General features: G+C 42.6%; 1 protein-coding gene across 1 annotated transcript; it reads left to right on the forward strand.

Moving 5' to 3' along the window:
• The first annotated feature begins 4330 nt into the window (after window positions 1–4330).
• LOC139364597 (ubiquitin-conjugating enzyme E2 Z-like) lies at window positions 4331–19684 on the forward strand. Its single transcript, XM_071101472.1, has 7 exons — window positions 4331–5080; window positions 6560–6632; window positions 7074–7261; window positions 8100–8211; window positions 8609–8721; window positions 13111–13201; window positions 15916–19684. Exons 1-7 carry the CDS (start codon window positions 4644–4646, stop codon window positions 16090–16092), a joined length of 1191 nt encoding a protein of 396 aa, XP_070957573.1. The 5' UTR covers window positions 4331–4643; the 3' UTR covers window positions 16093–19684.
• The last annotated feature ends 397 nt before the right edge of the window (window positions 19685–20081 follow it).

Genomic DNA, 20081 nt, shown 5'->3' on the forward strand with positions numbered 1-20081 from the left:
ATTGAATGCAATATAAGCTAAATGTACTAGTACAGGGATGTGGAATTTCTTAGCAATTAAGTCTGGGTCTCAACTTGCTGTTGAGTTAGAATTAATAGAATACACAAGGTGCAATTTCATAATGTAGGTGTGCATCAGATGTGACCCAATTCTGCCGATGTCAGCCAAGCATTTTTAGATTGGTAAATTAGTCTAGGGACCAGCTATGTAAGCATGTTCGCATCAGTTATCATAAACTGAGCAAAAAAAGAAATGTCAACTGTTCAGTTTCAGCAAACTTAACCTGTAAATATTTGTATGAACATAAGATTCAACAACTGAGACAAACTGAACAAGTTCCACAGACATGTGACTAACAGAAATGGAATGAGTCCCTGAGCAAAGAAGGGGTCAAAAGTAACAGTATCTGGTGTGGCCACCAGCTGCATTAAGTACTGCAGTGCATCTCATTATCTGCACCAGATTTGCCAGTTCTTGCTGTGAGATGTTATCCCGCTCCTCCACTGTGGCACTTGCAAGTCCCTGGACATTTCTGGGGGGGAATGGCCCTAGCCCTCACCCTCCAATCCAACAGATCCCAGATGTGCTCAATGGGTTTGAGATCCAGGCTCTTCGCTGGCCATTACAGAACACTGACATTCCTGGCTTGCAGGAAATCACGCACAGAACGAGCAGTACGGCTGGTAGCATTGTCATGCTGGAGGGTCATGTCAGGTTGAGCCTGCAGGAAGGGAACCACATGAGGGAGGAGGATGTCTACCCTGTAATTCAGTGTTGAGCTTGTCACTGCAGGCAGTCAGATGATGCGGTGACCCTCTGCCCCAGACCACGACGGACCCTCCACCTCCAAATCGATCCCGCTCCAGAGTACAGGCCTTGGTGTAACGCTCATTCCTACGACGATAAACACGAATCCGACCTTCACCCCTGGTGAGACACAACCACGACTGGTCAGTGAAGAGCACTTTTGCCAGTCCTGTCTGGTCCAGCGACAGTGAGTTTGTACCCATAGAGGCCGTTGTTGCCTGTCTGAGGACCTGCCTTTACAACAGGCCTACAAGCTCTCAGTCCAGCCTATTGCGAACAGTCTGAGCACTGTGATGGAGGGATTGTGCGTTCCCTGGTGTAACTTTGGCAGTTGTTGCCATCCTGTCCCGCAGGTGTGATGTTCGGCTGTACCGATCCTGTGCAGGTGTTACACGTGGTCTGCCACTGCGAGGACGATCAGCTGTCCGTCCTGTAGCGCTGCCTTAGGCGTCTCACAGTACGGACGTTGCAATTTATTGCCCTGGCCACATCTGCATGCCTCCTTGCAGCATGCCTAAGGCATGTTCACGCAGATGAGCAGGGACCCTGGGCATCATTCTTTTGGTGTTTCTCAGGCTGTAGAAAGGCCTCTTTAGTGTCCTAGGTTTTCAGAACTGACCTTAATTGCCTACCGTCTAAGTTGTTAGTGTCTTAACAGCTGTTCCACATGTGAATGTTCATTAATTGTTTATGGTTCATTGAACAAGTGTGGGAAATGATGTTTAAATCCTTTACAATGAAGATCTGAAGTTTGGATTTTTACAAATTATTTTTGAAAGCCAGGGTCCTGAAATTGAGTTTTTTTTTTTTTTAACTTTAAGCATTTGCCTCCACCCTATGGCAATGTGTAGAATTTCAGGAAATAACTATTTTTTTGTTGTCTGTGCTGTCAGACACGAGTCATTGAGGCCCCTCGATGAGGTCAGTTTTTTTTTGTGGCCCCCGCCCCAATTGAAGTTGTCCATCCCTGTTAGTTTATACAGTGTAAAGAACATTCGGAACACCTTCCTAATGAGTTTTACCCGCAGGAAGGCCTGAATTTGTCAGGGCATCGACTAGGTGTCAAGTGTTTTGGCTCATGTTGACGCCAATGCTTCCCACAGTTGGCTGGATGATCTTTGGGTGGTGGTGGACCATTCTTGATACACATGGGGAAACTGAGTGTGGAAAAACCCAGTAATGTTGCAAACACACTCAAACCGGTGCGCCTGGCACCTACCATACCCCGTTCAAAGGCACTTAAATCTTTTGTCTTGCCCATTTATCCTCAATGGCACAGTCTTGAGGCTTTCGTCTATTTAACATGTCACCTTTGATCTACACTGAAGTGGATTTAACAGGACATGGAGAGGTTTCATCTGGTCAGTCGGTCATAGAAAAAGCATGCTTTGTACATTTGGTGTATATTCAATGTATTATGTCTGCACAATGTTGATATACAGGATTGCGTGCCACAATTACTTTTTTCTTTATTCAAAAGCTGATTTGGGAAATGATCAGTTTTCCTAAGATTATTTGCAAGTTTAACTTCCCGCAGTCTAGTGGTCAACGATGCAATCCCTCAGACATTTTGAGTCAAGAGGATAGGATGGGGGACGCAAGCAATCAAAGGACTTCACCCGTGGTGTAGTCACGGACTATAGGTACTTCCCACTTACACCTGACCTGTCAATTGCTTTTGAATGCATGAGGGGGAGCCAATGGGCACACTTTGGAGGGAGAATAGGAATTCAGCACTAAAGTCTGCGTTGTTTCTGGACAACTATGGGTGAACCACATCTTTGAGCACTTGAAATTAAGTATATTTTAAATTGGCTGTACACGCCCCTCTTATTTGGACGGTGAAGCTGAAATGTTTAATTTCGCTTTATATTTTGGATTTGAGATCAAATGTTTCATATGCGGCAACAATCCAGAATTACACTTTTTTTTATTTAAGGATATCACCGTTTCGATTTAAGCCTTTAACTAATTGTTGGCAGTTTGTTTTGGTGGTTTCGGATTATGATGTGCCCCATAGAAATGAATGGTAAATAATGTATTGTAAATAAGAATAGAATATGCTTCTGAACACTTCTACATTCATGCGGATGCTGCCATGATTAAATATAATAAATTGTGAAAGATTTGAGGTTAGCATGTTTTTAGGGGTATGATCTGTGTTTAACTTTCTCACTCGGTATTCATGATTATCAGTAATCATGGTAGTATCCACATTAATGCATTATTTACCATTTAATTTCTGGCATAATCCAAAGAACTGCAAATGCATCTAAATTTAGTCACAAGCTTGATTTAGTCATTGCGTGCTAGGAACATGACACCAAATACTAAACTTTTTGACTACTTTAATACATTAAGTGAGTTTTTCCAAATACTAAATGACACCTTCAAATGGGGGTACTAGATGCATAAAGTGCTTTCATATTCTAAACGGTAAAACATGTATACCCTCAAATAAAATGTGATGTCATGTACTGTGCCTGACAACATTTGAGCTCAAATCCAGAATGCTGGAGTATAGCGCCAAGTTCAAAGTTGTAGCTTCACGGTCCACATAAATACGGAGGGGAGTAGTTTTATTCGCTAGGTCAGTAGTTCCCAATTTATTTTGAACTGTGGCACAATTTGACGGGCTATAAAATTCTGACGCACTTAAATGTCCCTGTAAATGTTTTTAGTGGTAATGACCTCATCGGATTCATACTGCAATTATCGATTTTCTGTGACAAACATTTGTTTATAGATTAAGAAGGGTTTATGACAAATATTTTCATAGTTTTGATAGTTCCTTACTCATGGGTCATTTGTGTGTAGCCCTTAAGTGCATCTCACCAATCTGGGCCAGATTTATTTAAATGTTTAGCTCCGTTAATGTAGGTCTTTAGTTTTGAACGGTTTGGGCTACAGAGTGGTTTTCTGCATTTTAATGGCGCAACCACAGACAAAGTAATGCTCCGTTTGTTTCTATGGCAGCCGCTGTTCTATAGCTTAGCCCAGCCATATTAATAAATGTTTCAGATTTGCCTGTGCTGGTTTTTACAAAGTAAAATTATACAAATGACTGCTCCCCTCAAATACAAATGTAACAACACTCTGAGCATACTGGAAACGGCGTTCTAAGGCACTGCTTCTCAGTGCAAGAGGCGTCACTACAGTCCCTGGTTCGATTTTAAAGCTGTATCTCATCCGGCTGTGATTCGGAGTCCCATAGGGCGGCGCACAATTGACCCAGCATCGTCCGGGTTTGGCCAGGGTAGGCAGTCATTGTAAATAAGAATTAGTTATTTACTGACTTGGCTAGTTAAAGGAAATGTTACACATACACAACCATACATATGTAGCCATTTAATGTATTGTGACCATTTAATTAATGTACATGTGGCTACTTTGAGATTTCCACCTTTTTTAATGGGGTGAATGTTCTGTAATCGGGTGTGGACGCAGAGTGGAACTACAATGCTGAAGATCGCAGCCAGGTGGCAGTAAATGTATTCTGTGCTGTGGAGAGGAAGTGGTTATTGAAAACCGAAGAAAAAAGCTAAGCGATAAACAGGCTGAAACCGCAAACTGCGTTGGTGACTGGTAAAACTGAGAATGTGACGGGTAATATATTATAGCATGAACTTTTCGACGGACAGTTTGTAGGTTCTTAAGACATAGCTAAACACGATTAGCTACTTTTGGAGGTGAGAAGAAAGGCATACAATGCCGTGGGAGCGCTTTTTGTCATCTTCGGCTCTTCCTCATTTACCGACTGCGTGAGGACGGACTCAAAACAAACTACTGTATCGATAACTGAAGCTAGCTATAACCTGAACACGTGCTAATTTACAATGGCGGATAGCGTAGGAGAGGTTGCTAATGGTGAAATTGGGTTAGGTGTTGGTAGTCAGGGAAATGGAGCTCCGCTGTTACCGAGTTTGGGTAATTCTCTGCCGGGCCACTCGACGAGTGGAGCTAACCCGGCCTCGCCATCCCCAGCAGCGGCTGCGGAGACTGGCCTATCCGTCATGGCCCCTGGAGCCGCAACTACCTCAACCATGGGGACTGGAAGCGGGTTTGGAGGTGCAGGTGCTCTTAGCGCGGTAGTGGGCTCTGCCATTCCAATACCCACCTACTCGGCCACCAATGCTCTGCCGGGCGGTATCGGTTTGGGGGTGGCCGGAGCGGGCCTCTTGTCCCAGATTCACGCAACGTCCTGGGACCCAACACTAAGTACCGACTGGGACAACGAGAAGACGTCCCAGCAATGCATTCTCCGAATCAAAAGGTAATAATTTGAGTATGCAGATATACACTGGTGGGCTTGCCTGTTACAACATATGGGATGTGGTTCCAACTTCAATGCTGTCTGAAAACGAAAGAACCACACCACACGTGTATTTCTGTGAATATAAACGCGACTTTTCTACAAACACCAGTGTTGCACTACTGTGTTTTTATATAGCTAGACGTAGTCCTTGATCGCGACTCTCAATTCCTTGACCATACACATGAGTCATTGGACCAAAGGCGTCTTCTGTATTGGAGTTTTGTTTAAGAGCCCTGCCACTCAATCTGAACGTTAACACTCGTCGCTTGCAGTACGGTTTTGGAAGCACCTTTCATATCAGGGGGAAATAATTTTCACATTTAAAAAAATAATTGATACACCTTCATAGGGTTAGTGTTCCCACACGTCCATATCGCCATGTTAAAGTGATTGTTTAATCTAGCATGTTCCGAACACCTGTGTCTAAGCATAACTCGGAAAGTGTAGCAGAAGTGTAGTTTCGTTGGATGGAGGCACCCATAACTGTATGGATCTTTTTTTTTTAAGGATTATTTCCCGTTGGTGAAAGATAGGGGCGGTATGTTTCGAAAGCCCTGTCGCAAACGATGATTAATGACGTTTCTAAACGTTAAAACAGCGTCAGGATTGTAGTTCAAAATATGTAGTTTTGGGCGAAGCTAATAGCTGAGAACTAGGGAGAAGGCAGCATGCCGCCTAGAGCTGAAGAGCTAGGACTGACAGGATTTGTGAAGAGCAGAGTCGACAACCTCTGCATAATCAAAACGGTTGCTTTGTGAGGTGTAAATTCCAACTGAAAAGTACCAGAGGCCTGCCTTTGGTTCCAAGGGAGAGCGAGTCCATCAGAGCTATGGCCCAGTGAGACACTGGTGCTGGCCCGCATAGATGGAAAAAGAAAAGTTTGAGCCTTTTTGGTGAAACACGGGGGTAAATCCTGTAGGAAAATGTGCCTTAAGAAAATGGTTACTTAGGCTACTAGTTAGGCCAATAGTTTGTATTAATTGGTCAGTTACTGTTATCATAATGTGTAAATCCATTTGCGTATGATGTGACTCAGTAATTAATATAATGACCTTATGAAACATAAGAACACAACGTTGTCCACATTACATTGTTGACATCAAAGGTGCCCCGAGTGCCAGTCTGCTTGTGCTTTCATGGGCGGCAGGTAGCCTAGTGGTTAGAGCGTTGGACTAGTAACCGAATGGTTGCAAGATCAAATCCCCGAGCAGACGAGGTAAAAACGTATGTCGTTCTGCCCCTGAACGAGGCAGTTCCTAGGCTGTCATTGAAAATAACAATTTGTTCTTTAACTGACTTGCCTAGTTAAGTGAAGGTAAACATTTTTTTTTTAAATGTTATGCCAAGTTGGCAAGAGCACAAACAGATCTGGGATCAGGCTACTATCCTTGTGTATTTGCATATTTTCTTAAGTTTCTCTTCTTACTCTTTCCTCAGGGATATAATGTCCATCTACAAGGAGCCTCCCCCGGGTATGTTTGTAGTTCCTGACCCTCACGACATGACTAAGGTAAAGCTCACAGACTTCCAGAACCTAGGTCCAGACCACCTTACTGTTGTACATTGAGCTAGCCAGACGCCTTCCCCCAACAACTCCTATCCCTGGCTCAAGTTGTGGTTGGGAGGATCCTTCTTGAAAGAAAGTTAACATAATTTAGTCAGGCCACAATTTACTTAAGTATTTATCAGGTAATTTACCCTTGTTTGTCTTCCAAATTATAACCCACAGACTCAGTACAAACACTAAGTCAAAAGAAAAATGAAATTGGACTTACTAAACAAAAAAATACAGCCTTGAAGAACTGTTGCTGTGGCAAGAGGAACAACAGCCATCTTGGAATTTATCTTCTGCACAACTATTATGAGGATTATGGCAACCATGCGAATTATGGAGATATTCAACGCATCGACTCCCTATATATTAGTCCTGACTCTAGTCTTCCCTCCTCAGATCCATGCCCTCATCACAGGACCCTTCGACACGCCCTACGAGGGAGGCTTCTTCCTCTTTCTGTTCCGCTGCCCCCCGGACTACCCCATCCACCCCCCACGGGTCAAGCTCATCACCACTGGCCAAAACACTGTGCGCTTCAACCCCAACTTTTACCGCAACGGCAAAGTATGCCTCAGCATCCTCGGGTAAGCCAGGGTCCTGCAGCTCAGGGGAAACCTGCTGCACCTGAGCAACCCATACTTCTATGCCCAGTTCCCTTTCTAACTAGGGGATGGGGAGAATAGGGGTCGAAATGGAACAAGGCATTCATAAGTCTACCTATTAAACCCAGGCCCATAGAATAGCATCTCTTACAAATGATATACTTGGGACACTGTGTGATGAGACCTGCAATCAATATCATGATTCCACCTAATTACACACACGAGCATGGAAAACCAGCAGACAGTTGTGCCCAATAGTTGCAAGTCAGTCTGTATTATTAATGCCTGACCTGGTCTGACCACAACTGTAAGGGGTAGATTCAGGTAGAGGCCATTCTTTGGCTCAACATGCTTATTTATGGCAGCTCTCTATGTAGAGACGCAGATCATTTCTTGCATGTCAGCACTTCCTCCCAGACTTGGTCCAGATCTCCCCCTCACTGTCTGTGTGGGTGACTTTGGCCCAGAGGATGTGATGACATCATTCTCCTGCTTTAAATAGAATACATTTGTATTTTTCTTGGAATAACGTGCCCATGTATCGTAATGCTATTTTGCACCTATGGCTCTTTGACTCAGCTTTGAAGTACTTCCTCTTGTTCTCTTTATAGTAGTGTTGGTCAGTCTCGAGAACCTACAGGGAGTTCAAAAGCTTGCACTCCGAATAATAAAATTGAGCTACTATTCAGTCTACAGTAACTTTTTGGTTGAAGCCCCGTAGTTCATATACAACTTAAACTTAATATTTTGCTTAGTGCGCGGGCTCCTGACGTGAATCTTTTGTGCTTTAAACTTCTATTTGTTCTGGGTTGTTGTGTAGGACTTGGACAGGGCCAGCATGGAGCCCGGCCCAAAGCATCTCCTCAGTTCTGATCTCCATCCAGTCTCTGATGACTGAGAACCCTTACCACAATGAGCCAGGCTTTGAACAGGTAAGCCTATAGCCCACTGGTAAGTTGGCCTCTAATTTAGCTGGCAAGCCAAACCACAATCCCCAGAATGCAGTTTAAATCCTACAGCCTTATGGGGAATGTGGTTCACTGAAGAAATGCACCCATTTTGATCAACAAAGCTACTGTTCTTTTGGCATATAATATTGTGACGTAATATAACTGTCTGACTTACAGAAGTCTTCAGCCGGTGTTCTATTTGTCTATTTAGCCCGTTTGCCATTTCTTCCCCATTTGTAGAAGTTTGTGTAAACGTGTGTGTGAAAAGCGTTTTTTCTGTCAACAGCTACAGACTGACCATACCAGTGTGGAATGTGTCACTTTGTGTCTTGAGAATTGTCCCCTTTACACCTGCTCCCTCTGACACTCCCTTTGCCAGGAGAGACACCCGGGGGACAGCAAGAACTACAATGAGTGCATCCGCCATGAGACCATGCGCGTGGCTGTATGTGACATGCTGGATGGGAAGGTGCCCTGTCCAGAAGCCCTGTGGTGAGTTCGTCTTGGATTGTTCACTCCAAAATAAAAGTTTGAGGCCCTTTTGAAAACTCAAAAGTGGACTGATGTCGAGATGAGTCAATGTTCCACGCATTTATTGTCTAGATCCAGCTACAATGGCTTCAGAAAGTATGCACACACCTTGACTTTTTCCACATTTTGTTGTTACAGCCTGAGTTTAAAATGATTACATTGTCATTTTGTCACTGATCTACACACAAAACCCCTTAATGTCAAAGTGCAATTATGTTTTTAGAAATTAATAACAAATGAAAAGCTGACATGTTTTGAGTCTAAGTATTCAACCCCTTTTGTTATGGTAAGCCTAAATAACTTCAGGAGTAAGAATTCGCTTAACAAGTCAGATAAGTTGAATGGACTCTGTGCAATAATTGTTTTCACATGATTGATGACACAGATGCTAAGCTACAGGGCTGTTTTGCTAGCACAGACTGGAATATTTTCCTGGATTCTTCTGATGACATTGAAGAGTACACCACATCAGTTACTGGTTTCATCAATAAGTTAATCGATGACGTCATCCCCACAGTGACCGTACATGCATACCCCAACCAGAAGCCATGGATTACAGGCAACATCCTCACAGAGCTAAAGGCTAGAGCTGCCACTTTCAAGGAGCGGGCCTCTAACCTGGACACTAATAAGAAATCCTGCTATGCCCTCCGATGAACTGTCAAACAGGCAATACAGGACTAAGATTGAATCGTACTTCACCGGCTCTGATGCTCGTCTGATGTGGCAGGGCTTGCAAACTATTACGGACTACTAAGGGAAGCACTTCCGCAAGCTGCCCAGTGACACGAGCCTACCAGACGAGCTGAATAACTTCTATACTTGCTTTGAGGCAAGCAACACTGAAGCATGTATGAGAGCATCAGCTGTTCCGGATGACTGTGATCATCCTCTCCGTAGCAGATGTAAGACCTTTAAACAGGTCAACATTCACAAGGCGGCTGCAGGCCCAGATGGATTACAAGGACTTGTACTCTGAGCATGCGCTGATCAACTGGCATGTCTTCATTGACATTTTCAACCTGTCCCTGACCATGTCTGTAATAACATGTTTCAAGTCCCTGTACCCAGGGACGCCAAGGTAACCTGCCTAAATGACTCCCGACCCATAGCACTCAACGTCTGTAGCCATGAAGTACTTTGAAAGGCTGGTCATGGCTCACAACACCTTTATCCCAGAAACCCTAGACCCACTCCAATTTGCATACCACCCCAACAGAGCACGCCCCCATTCTCATCGACAGGGCTGTAGTGGAGCAGGTTGAGAGCTTCAAGTTCCTTGGTGTCCACATCACCAACATACTATCATGGTCCAAACACACTGTCCAAAGACTGTCGTGAAGAGGGCACCACAGTGCCTCTTCCCCCTCAGGAAATTGAAAAGATTTGCCATGGGTCCTCAGATCTTCAAAATGTTTGACAGCTGCACCATCGAGAGCATCCTGCCCGGTTACATTACTGCCTGGTATGGCAACTGCTCGGCCCCCGACCACAAGGCACTACAGAGGGTAGTGTGTACGGCCCAGTACATCACAGGGGCCACGCTCCCTACCATCCAGGACCTCTATACCAGGCGGTGTCGGTGGAAGGCCCTAGAAATTGTCAGACTCCAGCCACCCTAGTCATATACTTCTCTCTGCTACTGCACAACAATGTCGTGTCTTTGGCTATGCCAGATGAAGTGATATGACATGCTATTCTATAAAATAATTTCTCCGTAATTAATATCACCTGATTGAGCTAATCATGTTAATGTAATTAACTAGAGAGTTGGGGCACCGCGAAAGAGTATTTATAGAGCTGTTATCTTCTGAATAAACTCTTAAGGACCTAGTAATATTTTACATCAATAGCAGTCAATATTAATCGTCACCTTAATTCGGTCTCATCTGAAAGTTGTAAATTCTTGGTAATCTTCACAAACCCTGGCCAACAAGTTGAATCAGCAATACAAAATTGGGTTTAATTATTTATTTACTAAATACCTAACTAATCACACAGAATTACACACAATTAATTATAACTTCATTACGTCATAAAGTAAAACGTCCCTAGCGGGCGGAACAGATATGACAGCTTGTTACACAAAAGGGACTGGGTTTGAGTGAAAGAGCGGGAAGACTGAGGAACAAAGGGCGAAGCTGTGCTATCGTAAATACAGTATCTTATGTATTCTAAATTACCGCACATTTGGAAAAGGAAAATGCAATAAATATTTACTCTGAGCTGCGCTTCAGTAGGCGGTAGTTGGAAGGGCGTGTTTGAAAAGTTTTATAGCCCATGTCCCTTCACAGGGGCGGGCCACTGATTGAGCAGAGCCCTAACCTTATGAAAACACATTTTAGAAGCTAAAATCACATTTCTCCCATCACGAATAATTTAATGTTCAAACATTTAAAGTGAACAACAATTCCATGTGAATCCGATAACTGTGTAGACTTTCCACTGTAGAGTTTGTCATCTTATCATTGATTGTGTTACTTACTTGCTATATTGTATTTATTTTGCCACCATGGCTTTTTTTTTTTTTTTGCCTTTACCTCCCTTACCTCACCTCATTTGCTCACATTGTATATAGACCCATTTTTCTACTGTATTATTGACTGTATGTTTGTTTTACTCAATGTGTAACTCTGTTGTTCGTGTCGAACTGCTTTGCTTTATCTTGGCCAGGTCGCAATTGTAAATGAGAACTTGTTTTCAACTAGCCTACCAGGTGAAATAAAGGTGAAATAAAGAAATGGATGAATGTCTCAGATGACAGCCGAACTGACATCATATTCATTAAGAACCATTGGTCAGATTACCAGAATATAGTTTACCAGAATATAGTTAATTTCCGCCCACCTTCTGATGTTCCCAGAATCTCTATTTTAACCCAGGGGTTTTCAAATGTAACATCAGTAGGGTAGAGAGAGGAAAAAGGGGGGAAGAGGTATTTATGACTGTCATAAACCTACCCCCAGGCCAACCTCATGACAACCAGCTGTACTGGAGTGCCACATCTAACAGCTTCTCCCCCCCCCCCCCCCCAAGCCATAAGACTCCTGAACAGCTAATCAAATGGCTACCCGGACTATTTGCATTGTTCCCCCCACCCCCATTTTTACGCTGCCTCGAAAAGGGCACCTATTGGTAGGTGTGTATAAATAATTTAAAAAAACAAACATTGAATATGCCTTTTGAATGGGGTAGTTATTAATGACACTTTGGATGGTGTATCGATACACCCAGTCACTACAATGATACAGGCATCCTAGCTCGGTTGACTGAGAGGAAGGAAACCCCTTAGGGAGTGCATCACCATGAGGCCAATGGTGATTTTAAAGCAGTTGGCGTTAAATGGCTGTGATATGAAAAAAACTGAGGATGAATCAACAACATTGTAGTTACTCCACAATGCTAACCTAAATGATGGAATGAGAAGAAGCAAGCCTGTACATAATAAAAATATTCCCAAACATGCGTCCTGTTTGCATAAGGCACTAAAGTAATACTGCATACAAAGCATTATGTTTGGGGAAAATTCAACACAACACATCACTGAGTACCACTTCATATTTTCAAGCATGGTGGTGGCTGCATCATGTTATGTGTATGCTAAACGCAGGTGAAATCCTAGAGGGAAAACCTTGTTAATTCTCCTTTCCAACAGACACTGGGAGACAAATAGACCTTTCTGCAGGATAATAACCTAAAATGCCAGGCCAAATGTACACGAGTTACTTACCAAGATTACATTGTGTGTTCCTGAGTGGCCTAGTTGCAGTTTTGACTTAAATTGTCTAGAGAATCTATGGCAAGACTTGCAAATGGCTGTCTAACTTGACAGAGCTTGAAGAATTTAAAAAAGAATAATGGGAAATATTGTACAATCCAGGTTTTCCAAGCTCTTCGACTTACCCAGACACTCACAGCAATAATCGATGCCAAAGGTGACTAACGTGTTGACTCGGGCGATTGAATACTTATCTAATCAAAAAATAGTTTTATTTTCCATTAATATTTAGAATTTTGTGTAGATCGTGCTCGAAAATGTAATCCATTTCAATCCCACTTTGTAACAACAAAATGTGGGAAAAGTCAAGAGGTGTGAATACTTTCTGAAGGGACTGTATATGCCTAAACTCCAAATTAAAGCTACAGGCCACGTCTAATCTCCTTATTGTACATGAGGCATATTGTTGAACCTTCTTAACAGATTGGATTACAAGAGACATGTTCAAAGCCACTGACCCACAATGCATTTTTAGAAGGAACACCGCTTTCAATGGCGAGTCATTTTAATTTGTAGTCGTTTTAGCACTTTGTTGGTGGTTAATTAACCTCATGGATGTTCCTGTGTTGCAGGAGTGTGATGGAGAAATCATTCCTGGAGTACTATGACTTCTACGAGGGGGTCTGCAAAGAGAGACTACACCAACAGGGACAGAACATGCAGGTATTGCCAGAGACCTCATTCTCGCTGTGTCTCTCTCTGTGTGTGTACATGTTTCTTCTATGCACCTTGGAGAAGCAGAACACACGGGTAATAATGCATCACACATCCTGATGCACTGCACCTTCCCTGGGGTTAGAGCAGGGGTCCCAAACTAGGTCCTCGGGACCCCTAGGGGTGCACGTTTTTTGATTATTGCCCTAGCACTACACAGCTGACTCAAATAATCAACTAATCATCAAGCTTTGATTATTTGAACACGAAACTACCTCCAACTTCCTTCATAATGAACGCAGAAACATAATGATATCCACGAGCAGTAGCAGTGCGTGTAACAGTTACATGGTCAAGCAAGTTAATGTTTCCAACATTTTTGGACTACTAAACAACTATTGATTTAGAACCACAGTTACCGCAAGTCGCAAAGAAAACAGGAGCTGCCTCCACTGTACCACCACCATTTCAACATCATCAAATCACCCATGCTTAGTCTAATACGGTGACAACTAAAAGATACCAAAAACAATATAAAATCATGTGGCTGTCCATGGTTCTGATTTGTGTACGTGCAAGTAGAAAAAAAAAACATTGACTCACCCGCCAATGCCATCCTCTCTCATGTTGATGATCACTCTGTCATACAGTACACGCTTTTATTTTTTGTTGTTCTAGACTACCTGGCTAAAATGCTTGCTTGCTCGCTAGCTTAACTTTCTTTCGTAGTTAACATTAGCCTTCTACTTATTGAACTCTCAGGCCAGGGGCACAACAATATATGGTTAATTAATGGTTGGATTAGAATCACTGTTATAATCATTGGCCAGTAAGGAGAATTAAGTAAAACCAAATCCCTATCTCCATCCATGGCTAATTTAGGAAAGACACGGTTTTTGCTAGCTAGCCACCGGAGGAGCACAACAAATGCAATTTAAGTTGTTTCTATCAGTGATGTGTGCTCTTGATGCTCAGTTTGCAAAATGCAAACTGGCTTCCATTGACACTTTTTTTTTTTTTTTTTTTTGGTCTGCCAGGACCATTCACAATTGAGCTCACTCAGTTTAGCTTAATGCTGATTGGCTATTTTATACTTTTTATTTTATTTATTATTTTTATCAAGGGAGGCCAAATGCTCACTGGCTTCCCTTGCATTCAATGCTACGGACTGCAACAATGTCATACTCTTTTGGACCAGACAGCATACAGAGACAGGGGGGTGCTGTTTTGCTCGCTCAGATGCTTTCTCTGGTGAGGTACATTGCGCCTCTTGTGAATTTTTCAGATGTCTCAATCGCACTCCACACTGCCCTTTCCCACCTGGACAAAAGGAACACCTAGGTGAGAATGCAGTTCATTGACTACAGCTTAGTGTTAAACACCATAGTGCCCACAAAGCTCATCACTAAGCTAAGGACCCTGGAACCTAACACTGCCCTCTGCAACTGGATCCTGGATTTCCTGATGGGCTGCCCACAGGTGGTAAGTGTAAACAACAACACATCTGCCACGCTGATCCTCATCATGGTGGTCCCTCAGGGGTGCGTGCTCAGTCCCCTCCTGTACTCCCTGTTCAGCCACGACTGCTTGGCCAAGCACAACTTCAAAACCATTAAGTTTTCTGACAACACAACGGTGGTAGGCCTGATCACCGACAATGATGAGACAGCCTTTAGGAAGGTCGTCAGAGACCTGGCAGTGTGGTGCCAGGACAACAACCTCTCCCTCAACGTGAGCAAGACAAAGGAGATGATCGTGGACTACAGGATGAGGAGGGCCGAACAGGCCCCCATTCACATTGACGAGGCTGTAGTAGAGTGGGTCGAGAGTTTCAAGTTGCACCATTGACAGCTTCCTGACCGGTTGCATCACCGCCTGGTATGGCAACTGCTCGGTATCCGACCGTAACACGGAACCCAAACCGGCTGCGCGCGTGCGCCATCGTGTATCAATTTATTTTGTCCACCCGCACCAAACGCGATCACGACACGCAGGTTAAAATATCAAAACAAACTCTGAACCAATTACATTGATTTGGGGACAGGTCAAAAAGCATTAAACATGTATGGCAATTTAGCTTGCTAGCTTTCACATGCTAGCTGATTTGTCCTAGTTAGCTAGCTTGCTGTTACTAGCTAATTTGTCCTGGGATATAAACATTGAGTTATTTTACCTGAAATGCACAAGGTCCTCTACTCTGACAATTAATCCACACATAAACGGTCAACCGAATCATTTCTAGTCATCTCTCCCGCTTCCAGGCTTTTTCATCTTTGAACTTATATGGTGATTGGCATCTGAACTTTCATAGTATTACCACGACGACCGGCAAAAGTTTATTTTAATCACCCACGTGGGTATAACCAATGAGGAGATGGCACATGGGTACCTGCTTCTATAAACCAATGAGGAGATGGGAGAGGCAGGACTTGCAGTGCGATCTGTGTCAAAAATAGGAACGACTTCTATTTTAGCCCTTGGCAACGCAGACGCTCGTCGTTCATTTGACTCTTCATTGCCAAAGTAATTTGTCCCGGTTTATTTACAGACGGTTCTCTCTACACATGTATAAATAAATTATTTGTACACTTATACAAAATTAATTTAAACAACACAGTATATACTTCTCCCACATGCTTTAAACCTCCACCACAGTGGAAAATATGAGATGTTGAAATATGAGCTGCATATCCCACACTCTTTCTCTCCTTACATACGTCCAGGACCCTTTTGGAGAGAAGAGGGGTCGCTTCGATTACCAGGGCCTACTGGCACGCTTGAGTGCCACCCAGAGGCGCATACGGGAGAAGTGCCCACCGGAGGACAACGATGAGCACTCGGACTCGGACACCAGCTCCTCGGGCACAGACCCAGATAGCCAGGGCAGCTCCCAGCCTTAGCCACCAGATGGCGCCACACTACCTATATTTTTCTGTTTCTCCCTTTCTGTTTTTGCAGGATGGTTTTGGCACAAGCGAGATGTTGGAGGGGGGGAAAGGCTTGATATCAGGAAGCACTTATGATACAAAGGCAGGGGATAGCTAATGACTGTTTTGATTGGTTCTTTTTCCTTCCCCTGCAATCATAAGTGCCTTTTGATTTATTTGTTTTTATTTTTCCAACTGTTGTAAGTAAACAATGCTTGTGTTGGGGGAGTTTGGCTAGTAGAAATGGACACTAGTTGTTTTGAAAGCAATTTGTCATATTCTGCCTTTAGTTGTCTTTTGTTTTCCCACACCTGATTGGATTAGGAAGTAAAGGGGAAATCTGAGATTGCCCAATCTCAATATTCAGTCAGTACAACCACATTGATCGTATAAATCAGATCACCAACTTCTATTCTTTCATACATCGGTACATACACCTCAGACTATCCACTTCTAAAGTCCCATTGTCTCTTATGATCTTTCCTTAATCTGAACAGTACTTAATACAATTATGAACAGTCATAATTACGTTATGAATTCATAATGAATTGCATTTGTTTAAAAAAAGAATTTAAACTCCACTAATGCCTAGTACAAAATATGTACAGTTGTGGCCAAATATGTAGGCACCTTTGCACTTTACAGTGGAACAGATTGTACTAGTGGTTAAAGCTTTGAGGCCAGTAATTGAAAGGTTGCTGGATCGAATCCCCGAGCTGACAAGGTAAAAATCTGTCACCCACCTCTTTGATTCAGAGGGGTTGGGTTAAATGGGGGACACACATCTCAGTTGTACAACTGACCCTTTAATATCTATTATTTTCAAAACTGGTTGGGTGGCTATTTTTTACCCTGTAGGCACTTGCAATTTATAAGTGAGGAAAAATTACACATCACTTGCCTCCAACCAAATTTATTAGAATTCCAATAATGTCACCCAGGCCATATTTTGACTTAAATCAAAATGTCAGTTTTGATAAAAACATGTCTTGGTCCTGTGCAGATGTAAATCAAACAAATATAGGTGTGAACTTATTTGATAAGAAAATAGTGAATCGTTCAAGGGTGCCAATATATTTGTATGTGTGTGTGTGTATATGTGCGCACAGCGAGAGATTTTATTATGGTCTGTGGGCAGTGTGTTCAAATAATTTTCTGTTGACTAAATGCTAAAGCCTGCATGAAGGGTTTTTTTTTTTTTTTTTCTCCCCTATGCATGACAACAATGCTCTCTGAATCAATGTTTGACGTGTATGATTATCATTGAGCTATAGTGTTGTGGGTTAAACTTTCAAGAGATGGTTTTCTTCTCTGATGCTAAAATGCTGGTAGAGACTAATAGGAATGCCAAGAAAGCCAGATTTGTCATTTGGCCTGTCCCATTAAACCAATGCAACGTTTTCCATTGCATTTTTCATTGGAAGGCAGTGGACTGGTGCCTCTTCAGCTCCATTTAGCAGAGTTGGCCGTTACCAAACAGTCACAGACCTGTGTTAGACCTCCATGGTGTCACCTTTTCAGTCATCTGAAAGCCACGGGAAATGTTTTATGATGTTAACAAGAAATACCGGACACCTGCTTCAAGGCTGTGTGAACTTTGTTTTAGAGTTTTCGCCTGCAATGGGTTTGTGTAGATTGGTTTGTAGAATGATCTTATGTCGGTTTTGGCCATTTGTAAGCGCTAAAATGTTTTACGTTGGCTTACATATATGGTGTCAGAAGTGCGTTCCACAGGTTGACACAGTCTAAGGTATACGTTCTATATAAACCTAACCTGGCAGTAAGATTGACAACACAAATGGAAAATGGACTTCAGGTGACCAAGGAGGATGAAAAAATGTTTTTTACGGTAAACCGTATGACCCGTTAGAACCAGTGGTCTTGTCTGCTGTAAGGGGTAGATCTTATTTTTTTCATATTGATGTGGAGTTGTTATTCTTGCTTTGAAAGACAAAGTCAGATCCCCTTTCGAGACTTCTGCCCGAGCCACAATTGTTTGTCTCTTGAATCGTCCCCCCTTCAAAGTGTCACAACTTTGTGCCTATCAGCCAGTGCAGCTCACCAATAACCTCTCAGGCCTCAAAGGCTCTTCATCTTTCTGGTTTTATCAAAACTGCTTAAAGGTATAGGGGGCTGAACGCCTCTACTGTGTCACTTGGTTTGTAATCCTATCTAGCAAGGTGCAAAGAATTATACCTTTGTCTTCAGTCCTTATTGCATTTTGAAACTACGCACTCAGGATACAAAACCTCTTGCTTTGTAATGGACTGTCTGGACCACAATCTACTGTCTAATTGAGGGGGCCAGCTCCAGTGAAGATTGGCACCCAAAACCGGACTGGACCACACCATTTTTCTTTTCCTTCTCATGGACATGTTTTTCTATTTCCTCCCATCTGGGTGCATTTCTGCTCAGTTCTCTGTTGATTGGGACTTCCTCTCACAGGAAATAATGTTGGATTTAATAAATCTCATGTTTGAGATAATACTGCTAACTTTGTGAAGTTTGAAAAAAAAAATGTATGAATCTACTGCAAATGAAACTATTCAAGCAAATATCCTACTGGCCAGCTCCACTGCAAATGAGTAGGTGTGAGATGACACTTCATGCTAAATATAGCGACCAGTCAGTTTGAAGCCTTGTTATGGTTTGGTGTGTATATTCCTGTATCATTCTGATGGGACCCTTCTATTGTGTCCCTTGTCTGATGGTTTGTGCCCCCAACCCAGAGTATCGACCGGAATTCCTTTTACTAAGGCATCCTCAATTGATAATGGTATTTGCATTTAGGTGTTTTCAGGAAGTGAAGTATGTAAAGCGTAGAAACTTCTAGAATATTGGGCATAAATGGGCATAATTTAAAAAAATGATAAAACAGGGAGAACTCATCAATCTCAATGAGATAAGTAACATTTGTATTGAGGCCCATTGCGTTAGATTGAAGGTCAGGAGATAGAGACATCTATGTCATTTTTTTATGAGATGAGAGTGATACTAAAATATACTGCATCTTTTCCTCAAGATTGAATTAGGACTTGGGATGGTGTAGAGTAGACCACATTGCTTCTTAACAATGTACAGGGCTGCTAAAACTTGCTGCCACATAGAGCTGTTGCTCTCAGGGTTTCCCCAACACGGTCCTGCCCCCCCTTGGTGCACATCATGTTTTTTGCCCTAGCACTACACAGCTGATTTAAATAACCAACTCATCAAGCTTTGATTATTTGAATCAGCTGTGTAGTGCTATGGCAAAAAAAAAACAATACGTGTCCCCAGGACCATGTTTGGGGAGACCCTGGCCTAGCAGTACATTCCCACAGGGGCGCTCAACACTCTAATGGCCATTCATTCTCAGTCAAGGGTAAGTGAATGGTTTACACTTTGAGTTGACAGAAGATGTGGGACCCATTTTAGGCCTTGACTCAACGTTCCAGGCCAAGGCATTAGTCCCAGGACGTTCACCGCCAAGTTTATGCAAGACTATTTTCATCTGACTTCATCTCTGTTTTCATTATATTGTGTATGTAAAAAAAATATATATAATAAAATATACCAATGGCTATTTTAATCTGTGGCATTCTGTTTCAGTGCAAGTGTTATATTGTTAATAGTGTCAATTTTATAGGCATTCAGTTGAGGGCTTCAGCCCAGCCACCTTTGTGTTGGTAATGCCAAGGAGGACTAAGGACCATAAGCCCCATATATTATCAGTTCCAAAATTATTGGCACTATTGATAAAGATTAGCAAAAAAGACTGTATAAAATACATAATACCAATACCGAGCTATATTTTATGCTAAAAAATTGGGAAATTATATATTATATTGATACAATTAACATAGGGGTAAAAATTATTGGCACCCCTGTTTTCAAGACCTTTCAGTACCTCACCTTGCCAGGATAAAAAGGCACTGAGCCTTTTTCTAAAATGTTTTATGAGATTGGAGGGATTTTATACAGAA

Source organism: Oncorhynchus clarkii, chromosome 13, assembly GCF_045791955.1.
Source record: "Oncorhynchus clarkii lewisi isolate Uvic-CL-2024 chromosome 13, UVic_Ocla_1.0, whole genome shotgun sequence".
Taxonomy (NCBI): Eukaryota; Metazoa; Chordata; class Actinopteri; order Salmoniformes; family Salmonidae; genus Oncorhynchus; species Oncorhynchus clarkii.

Excerpts from the sequence above, each read along its gene's own strand:
- LOC139364597 (XM_071101472.1), top strand. The coding sequence starts at position 4,644 with ATGGCGGATAGCGTAGGAGAGGTTGCTAATGGTGAAATTGGGTTAGGT. Across the intron at positions 8,212-8,608 it reads ATGAGCCAGGCTTTGAACAG|GAGAGACACCCGGGGGACAG; the intron begins GTAAGCCTATAG and ends TCCCTTTGCCAG. Across the intron at positions 13,202-15,915 it reads AACAGGGACAGAACATGCAG|GACCCTTTTGGAGAGAAGAG; the intron begins GTATTGCCAGAG and ends ACATACGTCCAG.